Source organism: Heliangelus exortis, chromosome 5, assembly GCF_036169615.1.
Source record: "Heliangelus exortis chromosome 5, bHelExo1.hap1, whole genome shotgun sequence".
Classification (NCBI taxonomy): domain Eukaryota; kingdom Metazoa; phylum Chordata; class Aves; order Apodiformes; family Trochilidae; genus Heliangelus; species Heliangelus exortis.
Window position 1 is genome coordinate 26,939,948 of NC_092426.1, and position 9,223 is coordinate 26,949,170.

Genomic DNA, 9,223 nt, shown 5'->3' on the forward strand with positions numbered 1-9,223 from the left:
TTTTTTAAAAAAATTTTTTAGTGTCTTTTGTTACATATAGCCATGGTAAAATAAATGCATTTGAATCATCCACAATTTAACTGTTGAGGTTAATCACAGTAACCATTCTGATTTTTCAATTAATTTATATTTTTGGACTGTGCACTCCAAGTAACTTTCTCCCCCCAACCCCCAGGATTTTTGTGAACATGGATCAAAATCTGGATTAAGTCAGGGAGCCATTTCTACTCTTCAAAATTCTGATATCCTTAGTTTGGCAAAGGAACAACCTCAGGCCAAAGCTGGCAGTGGGCAGAACTCCTGTGGAGTAGAAGATGTTCTGCAGTTACTTCGCATATTGTATATAGTTGCCAGTGACCCTTACACAGCACGAACTTCTCAAGAAGGTAAGTTTGCTGTCTAGCAGAATTTCTTAAATGTTTTAAAGAAAAAAAAAAATAAGGAAAAATTTTGTCTTTGGTATTTTCAGAAGGAGATGAGCATCCTCAGTTTAACTTTCCACCAGATGAATTCACAAGCAAAAAAATTACTACAAAGATTCTGCAGCAGATTGAGGTATTACATAAATGTCTTACATATAATTCGTATATGTAATACTCTTTTTATGACTCTTTGACTTCTCTTTACTTTGACTGAAATAATTTACTTTTTTGCCCTTTGACTTTTGAATTGCTTTGTATGATATTTACTTCCTTATATTTTGGATAAGTAAATTCTGTAAGATGAGGCTAGTAAGACTAAAAATATACCAAGAAAAAAGTTGTGATAGGATTGTATCTTTCTTCACCAAACATCAATGTTACCATGTAGTGTACTTATGTCTGCCTGATGATATTGTAAAAATGGCAATTCTGTTTAGGGTTGACAAATTCTTTTGTTTATATATTTATATAAAGCTTTCAAAATGGCATTTAGAAAACTTATCTTGGTACTAGGTCAGTTAGATGCGATGAAAGGAAAAGTTTAAGATGTAGTTCTTTAGTAGAACTACATTGTCTTTAACAAAGATTTAAAGATGGTGATTCTTGAGTTGCTCAGCTCTTGCATGTTTGTTTTTTTTTAATTACAGTTAGGTTGCCCTAATTATTCATTAAAAAAAAAGTTCAGTTTTTCATGTTCTTTTAAAGGCTGTTCAGACATCCTGAGTATCTTTGTAATAATAATAATATCTGCAATCTTTTTTATTATATTTGTATTATAGAAGAGACTATAGTAATAGTTCAGTGGGAGTAATCTTTACTACGACTAAGTGTCTTTTAGAATTTTTGGGCTTTGAGGAGGTAGTATCTAATAACTTTAGGGCAGAACTCAGAAGTAATTCTCTGTAGCTCATTGTGTATTAGGATCTCCCCACAGTCCTTTGGGTAGTACATATCCCAGAGGTCTGCTACCTGCATAGGTGTACATTGCATCTAAAAATAAAAAGAAAGTAGCAATTGCTAAGGAGAAAGAAACTTGCTCAAGCATAAGTGAAAACTATGCTTGGATATATTTGGTTTCTATGTACTTAGGTACGAACTTGCTGGGACTATTTGAGTCTAATATTAAACTTCTCTTTTTATACTTCTTTGCATTAAACTACAGGAACCCTTGGCACTAGCAAGTGGAGCTTTACCAGACTGGTGTGAGCAGCTAACAAGCAAGTGTCCTTTCTTAATTCCATTTGAAACAAGGCAGTTGTACTTCACATGCACAGCATTTGGAGCTTCAAGGTAAAAAAAAAAAAAACAAAAAACAAAAAACAAACCTTTCTGTTTTTTATATTTTTAAAATATATAATGGTTTAGGAAAATTCCTTTGAAGAAATTTCATTTTCCAACTTTTTATAAAGACTTCCTTGTGTGCCTCTAGCCTAGGATGTCATATGTGGCAATTTGATTTGCAAAGGACTAAGGAGTAAGTAACAAGAGTAAAATGTTCTGAAAAAAAAGTGAATTAAATGTTTTTTTTAAAACACACACTAAAGTATATATATTTTAGTCTTACAGTTCCAACAGTGGTTTGGTGCTTTTTGATTTGGTGGTGGTTGTTGTTGTTATTAATTTGGTTTGTTTATTTTTTAATTCACTGAAATCTCACCAACATAGACATAAGCTAACAAATAGATGCTGTTTTGAAAGTTAGTATTTGCTGCATAGTGAAACTGTAAAAAACCCAGACATCAAAATGTTTAAGCTTACCCTCTGAGTTGTTTGGTTACTTAGAAATCCTTAATATTTTGATTGCAGCAGTGATTACCTTGAGAGTAGACAGTATACACCTTTTTGCCATCTTATTTTTATATAATGAGAAGGAAGAAAGTTTTTGTGGGTTTTCTCGGCTGTTTCTTTTTGTTTGTTTGCTACAAGAAAACTGTAGCCAGTGACTTGTAAAAATTATTTTTGTGTTTAATATGCATTAGAAATGCTTCAGTAACAGTGTAAAATTAGGCATTTAAAAAGAAAGGAAGAGAAGGAAAGCTATTGTCTTGCAAGACACCAGTTTAAGTCTTCAAAATATGGAAAAATTGAAAAAATGGTCCAGAAAACTGGATCATGTGTTGTTCGTTGTTTTGTTTTTATTTCGAAAAAAGGTAATGTTTTAGAAAAACTGTGTTGTAAAGAGATCCTTCAGGAAACATTGCATGGTATTTACTTGGTAAGCGAAGAGCATTCTTAAGCTCTTAAATATTGGAAACAGTTCTTAAAACTCATACTGCAATATACAGTGAAAGTTTCAGTAAGTGGCTGTAAACAGTTTTGAACATCTGCGATTAAAAAGCACTACAGTAAATGCTGCCCTCTGTTCATTCCACTTTAATATGAGAACTGCAGTAATTCAGATCAAGAATTGTATCCTTTCATTGTTAGTATTTATTACATCAAAAGTTATGGCTGGCCCTTGATAGTAATTAAAAATTACTTAGTTTTGGCTGCTTTGTATTTTAGTAGTTACATTTATTTGGGCATTTCAGATTTGTCTCAGAAATACTGTGGTATGTAATCTTAAACAAAATAGAAGTAATTAGTAGTTAAAAAGATAATTTTCTTATCATCTACTTTCAAGTTTTCATGATGGTAGACATCAAAGTTTTAAGCAGCTGTTTGTCTGTTGGTTTTTTCTTTCCAGAGCAATAGTATGGCTACAGAACAGGCGTGAAGCCACTGTTGAACGAACCAGGACGACGAGCACAGTGCGACGTGATGACCCGGGAGAGTTTAGAGTTGGACGTCTCAAACATGAAAGAGTGAAAGTTCCGCGAGGTGAATCCTTGATGGAATGGGCAGAAAATGTCATGCAGATTCATGCAGACAGGAAATCTGTTCTAGAGGTAAAGCATATCTGCCTAGCAGAGCGAGGTTAGATAGCTATTTCTAATGCGCTGGCTGGGATATTGAATATCCTGTTCCATAACCAACAATGAATGTCTCACTAGGATTTTATTTTGTCATTAACATTCCTTGTGTTTTTCTAGGTTGAGTTTTTAGGGGAGGAAGGAACAGGTCTAGGTCCTACCTTGGAATTTTATGCATTGGTGGCAGCAGAATTTCAGAGGACAGATTTGGGAGCTTGGCTTTGTGATGACGACTTCCCGGATGATGAGTCTCGTCAGGTATATTTCAATTTGCTTTTAAAACTGAGTACTTGCATACAAGAAAAATGAGCTAGGTGTACAGCAAGGGAAGAACAGATGATTACTGAGCAGCTACTCATGGTCAAGAAAGATTATGCTGCTCTGCAGCTTGTTTTCTGACCGGTTTATCTTTTTAACAAAGTAGAGTGTACTACGTTAAACAGCACAGATATATAATTAAACTGACCTTTAACTGAATCACTTTTTTGTGTTTCTCTCCTAAATCAGGTTGATATTGGTGGCGGATTGAAACCCCCTGGCTACTATGTACAGAGATCATGTGGACTCTTCACAGCACCATTCCCACAAGATAGCGATGAACTTGAACGAATAACCAAACTCTTTCATTTCCTTGGAATTTTCTTGGCTAAATGCATTCAGGACAATAGACTTGTGGATTTACCTATTTCTAAGCCTTTCTTTAAACTCATGTGTATGGGGGATATTAAAAGTAACATGAGTAAGTTGATATATGAATCACGGGGTGACAGAGACTTGCACTGCACTGAAAGTCAGTCAGAGGCTTCTACAGAAGAAGGGCATGATTCCTTGTCAGTAGGAAGTCTGGAAGAAGATTCCAAATCAGAATTTATTCTTGATCCACCAAAACCTAAACCTCCTGCCTGGTTTAATGGAATTTTAACATGGGAAGACTTCGAATTAGTAAATCCACATAGAGCTAGGTTTCTAAAAGAAATTAAGGACCTTGCAATTAAAAGGCGTCAAATTTTAAGCAACAAAAGTCTGTCAGAAGATGAAAAGAACACAAAGTTACAGGAATTAATGCTGAAGAATCCATCAGGTTCAGGGCCTCCACTTAGCATAGAGGATTTGGGGTAAGAGTTTTTGCATTTATTTTTAAATATGCAAAAAATGTTGTGTTACAGACAAATGTTAACACACATAATTAAAAATGAAGATTTCTTAATTTTAAACAGTATAATTGCAAGAAGGAATCATTAGAGATGCAGCAAGATTGTTTGCCATCTGTACCTCTATTCTTGTTACCTTAGTTTGAGGGTTTTTCTTTCCTTACTTATTCAGTTTCCTAATGTTTAAACATAAATGTGACTGCACTGCAATGCTGTATGACTCTAGAGACACTCAAATACTGGTAAAGACCTTTAGAAAAGTGTGAATCTGTACTTGCATTGCTATGATAACTACTGAAATTTAAATATTTTTGTGAGAGCTTTTAAAGAGGATGGGCTGAAGTTTCAGATTGTGATAATGGGAATGCAGTGCAGTATTTGAATCCACGTTAAACTTTTAGCAAATGTTAAAAAGCACTCGTCTGTGTAAACTTGTGTCAGGATGCCATCTTTTGTAGTTTAAAATTACTTCTTTTGAAACAGCAGTAGTTTTTCTACTATTAATAATATGAGTTGTTTGCTAAAATTATGTTGTGCCACAAGGATTGTATAGTCAGATTTCTGTAATTGCTTATGGCTTTGCAGGCTTCAGCATGACTTGTTATGGAGAGAAGCAAGTAGCACCATTGAAGAGCCTAAATGTTTAATATAGTAAATGGCTCTGCAACTTTGTGCTGGAAATTGATATAAAGGATTTTCTGGGTTTGTGGATTAAATGGTTTGAGTAGCTTTGAAGCTACTTTGAGATAGCAAGCAAACCCTATGAAATTTTCAGGGGTTGTCAAAATTCAAATAAATAGTGGGTGAGTACATGCATGTGCATACCATAGATTTGAAATACGTATTATCTGTGCAGTGCATTAGTAACTGTAGTCCTGTACTGTGGTACCACTGTTCACATATATACAAAATAGTCCACAGGCAAGGGTTTTGAAATGCAGTGAGATGGTTTTCCACAGGCAAGGGTTTTGAAATGCAGTGAGATGGTTTCAGGGGCATGTAGTTTAGTTTATAAATCTATTGTATTCGCAAAAGTAGTAGCAGACTTGCAGTTAATAAGTGTCTTTCTATTTTGAAGTCTAAATTTTCAGTTTTGCCCTTCGTCAAAAGTATATGGGTTTACAGCTGTGGATCTCAAGCCAGGTGGTGATGATGAGGTAAGGAAACCACCTACCTTTACAATTTGGACAGCAGTTAAATTTTTACTGTCTCAGCAGTGACTATAGTGCAAAGTGAATTCTTACAGTACTTCTCTGTTGTCTTTGCAGACTGTAACAATGGATAATGCAGAGGAATATGTAGATCTCATGTTTGACTTTTGCATGCATACTGGTATACAAAAACAGATGGAGGCATTCAGAGGTAATTTTAAATATGTCATAATATGTATGTTGTTAGTAAAATAATAGTAATAATATATGTAGTTAGGTGGACTAATAGACATTTGGTGTGTGCTGGTTTAAAGTGGTTGGTAGCATGGCTTTCAGAACCAAACTGTTAGGTTATGAATGCAATACATAGGACACTAATTTCATAACACTTTTGCATTAGCTATGCCATTTTTTACCATGGAGGGGTTCCATTTACCCTAATCAAGAAACTGTTGATCGATTCTGGCTTGATTAACTGAAATGCTGACTTTATTTTATAATTATTTTCTTTTTTACATATGTTTATTACTTTATCTTGTGTAAATTATAGATGGCTTCAATAGAGTCTTCCCAATGGAGAAACTGAGTTCCTTCAGCCATGAAGAAGTTCAGATGATTCTTTGTGGAAATCAATCACCTTCTTGGGCAGCTGAAGATATAATCAATTATACTGAACCTAAACTGGGATATACACGAGATAGGTACATGCTTTTTGAGTCATTTTAAAACAGTAGCTAAAAGATATGTTAAGTGGCAAAATATCCATAATGTCCATTAGATGGAGATGCCAAATTGGATGGGATTGGTCATTGAAGAGAAGAGCAAGTGATTGCCTAAAACTGCATGAAATAACCATGTATGTTACAACAGATAGGTTAGAAGGTGCTTGATGATTTTATGATGAGAGAAGATTTAAAAAAAATTAAGATGTGAAAAACATGGAAATGTAATGACAGGTAACTAGTACAGGCTTTTAAAACTAGTGCTGTAGAGTTTTTACTTTTATCTGTGGTCATGATTATAGTTTTGGTTCAGTTTGGTATAGTTGTTTATTTGTCATTTATTTTATGACCTCTTTCTTCAAGTGTCGTTAAAAAAAAAAAAACAGAAGGAAAAAATAAACTGGCAACTGATGGTCAGGAGGTAGTTTTGATGTTTTGGAGTTTCAGTTTGGGGTTTTTTGTTGCTTGTTGTGTTGTTAGAAATAACATACCACTTACTTCTGGAACTGTGTTAGTGTAAGTATGCTGAAGGATCCTCATCAGTCTTAAAATGCTGCGTGGAGCAATTCTTCTACTGACCCTGCTCAGCATGCAGAGATGCAGCTGAGATTACAGTGCTTGATACCTGAGGGTGTGTTTCAGCAAGCTGTGTTTTCTTCATGCCCTCTCTTCCCCATCATTCCCTGGGCTGGTATGGATGAAAGCAGTGTTATCTGGAGGATTCCTTGAAAATCTATTGTAGTCAGTTACGTTTTTCCTGGTTTTGTTTTGGTTTGTGGGGTTTTTTGGTTGGTTGTTTGGTTTCTTTTTTTTCTCCTGAGGGTCTTTTAACAGGATAGAAATGAAATACTACATAAAGTGAAGTGGCATTGTACTGCAGAAGTGGTACAGAAGAAGTCTTAGGATTATAGTCAGTTGAGTTCTTATAGATTTGAGCTCTTATTCTCTACTCATTCATATACAAGATAGTTGAATAACACTCCAAGAAAAGTATGGAGAACAGGTCATATTTACCATCATTTTTCTGTATAATACCCAGCAAGGAGATGAAGTATTTTTAAGTGTTTTATGTTGTTTTATTATTAACTCTGTATTGAACAGGCACCAGAGTCATACAACTGGTTGTATGTATCATACAACTAAAGATCATAATTGGACCAACTCAAGGGAAATCTAAGAAACACTCTCTTGTAATGTCATTGTAATTGATGACTGTAATTTATTTTAAGCCCTGGATTCCTTCGATTTGTGAGAGTCCTGTGTGGTATGTCTTCGGATGAAAGGAAGGCGTTTCTCCAGTTCACCACTGGTTGTTCAACACTCCCACCAGGAGGACTGGCAAACCTACACCCCCGGCTCACTGTTGTACGCAAGGTACGGCTTCTTCAGGTTGTTCCTCAAACCAGGTGGCTTGGGTTGCTACAGTAAGAAGTAATGCTGACTTTTTTTTTTGGGGGGGTGTTTCCTTAGGGGGGATAGGGGTGGGTAGAGGGGGGTGGTTGCTTGTTTTGGGTTTTGTGGAAGATGTTTTGCTTGTTTTAATTTTGTATATTTGTTTTTAATTTATGACACTATGTTAAGCTTTTAGTACTAACCTCTGTGCGAGGCCTGCTCTCTCTTTTGAATATAAAAGAATCATTGTGCAGGTCCTCCTTATGCTCCTGTTTCTTGGCATCTGGTGCTATGTATGCAGTGCATGTCACAAATTCAAGGATCTTACAACTTCTAACTTCCACATCAAACGCTGTGAACATCTGCAGTAAAAAACATTCTTTCTTTTCCTCAGGTTGATGCTACAGATGCAAGTTATCCATCTGTGAATACGTGTGTGCATTATCTAAAGCTGCCTGAGTATTCTTCTGAGGAGATTATGAGAGAGCGCCTGCTAGCTGCTACCATGGAGAAAGGCTTCCACCTCAACTGAGCCACTGACTGCAATATGGGACATGAGAAAGTGTTTTTTGATACTAGCGAAGCCTCTTGTGTTTTGTGTGCAAAAAATATGATCTCCACGCTGTGCTCTGATGAGACTTGCCTTTTTTTTCACCTGTGAGGCTTTAGGAACATGTGGAATAAGTTTGTTAGCTGCTAATGACAAAATAAATTCTTGTAACTACACAGCCAGCAAGAAATTGGCACAGAACACTGTGTGATGCTTCAAGGGCTTGCACAACTGGAAATTAAGGTGGTTCTGTTTGACTGTTCCAAAGAACAGATCATCAGATTTTCAGTGTTCACTGATACAAATTTCTAACAGTGTATTTGTGTAAAGTTTGTCATTTAATACCTTGTACACTACAGTTGCCATCACTGATCCCTGTTTTGCTGGCTTTAAGCTAACTGGTCAGAAACTTGCTTCCTTAAAACTTAATGGGCATCTCCAGCTTTTTCTTTTTTAATGGTGCCTGCACTATTGGAGTATTTTAGTGGGTTTTTGCATATAATCATGCACAACCTTTTTTTTTTCTTTTTTTTTTTTTTTTTTTTCTTTTAAGTGGGAATATATTTTGATTTCTCAAATGCCCAGCTATAAAGATCAAATCCTTAAGTGTGTTTGTGCAGCTCAACAATAAAGCTATTAAACACTGGTTCCTAGTGCAAGGCACACTTAAAGCAAGTTTTACTTTTGGTTGTATTTTCTTTGTATATTATAAACATTTATTTAACTTGTTGCAGTTTGGAGTTTAAAAAAAACCACCCAATGTGTAAGCTCAAAAGTAATCATTAAAATGTTTGCAACATATAAAACTGTCTCCTCTGAGTACTTCATTAATACTTCTTTTGTTATTAAATCTCTGTATGTGTTCTGAACAACCTGTCATGTTTTTTTTCAAGTTTCAAAAGTATTTCAAGTATTAACTACAT

General features: G+C 35.2%; 1 protein-coding gene across 11 annotated transcripts in view; it reads left to right on the forward strand.

Moving 5' to 3' along the window:
- Positions 1-9,106, forward strand: part of HECTD1 (HECT domain E3 ubiquitin protein ligase 1) — a 62,647-nt gene extending 53,541 nt beyond the window's left edge. For all 11 annotated transcript variants that reach the window (XM_071746172.1, XM_071746179.1, XM_071746176.1 and 8 more), the window contains 11 exons: positions 176-386; positions 470-555; positions 1,585-1,712; positions 3,109-3,310; positions 3,455-3,592; positions 3,842-4,449; positions 5,564-5,642; positions 5,754-5,847; positions 6,187-6,337; positions 7,588-7,732; positions 8,145-9,106. In XM_071746172.1, the coding sequence (XP_071602273.1) occupies positions 176-386; positions 470-555; positions 1,585-1,712; positions 3,109-3,310; positions 3,455-3,592; positions 3,842-4,449; positions 5,564-5,642; positions 5,754-5,847; positions 6,187-6,337; positions 7,588-7,732; positions 8,145-8,282 (1,980 nt within the window). In that variant the 3' untranslated portion in view covers positions 8,283-9,106. The remainder of the gene's footprint in view (positions 1-175; positions 387-469; positions 556-1,584; positions 1,713-3,108; positions 3,311-3,454; positions 3,593-3,841; positions 4,450-5,563; positions 5,643-5,753; positions 5,848-6,186; positions 6,338-7,587; positions 7,733-8,144) is intronic.
- The last annotated feature ends 117 nt before the right edge of the window (positions 9,107-9,223 follow it).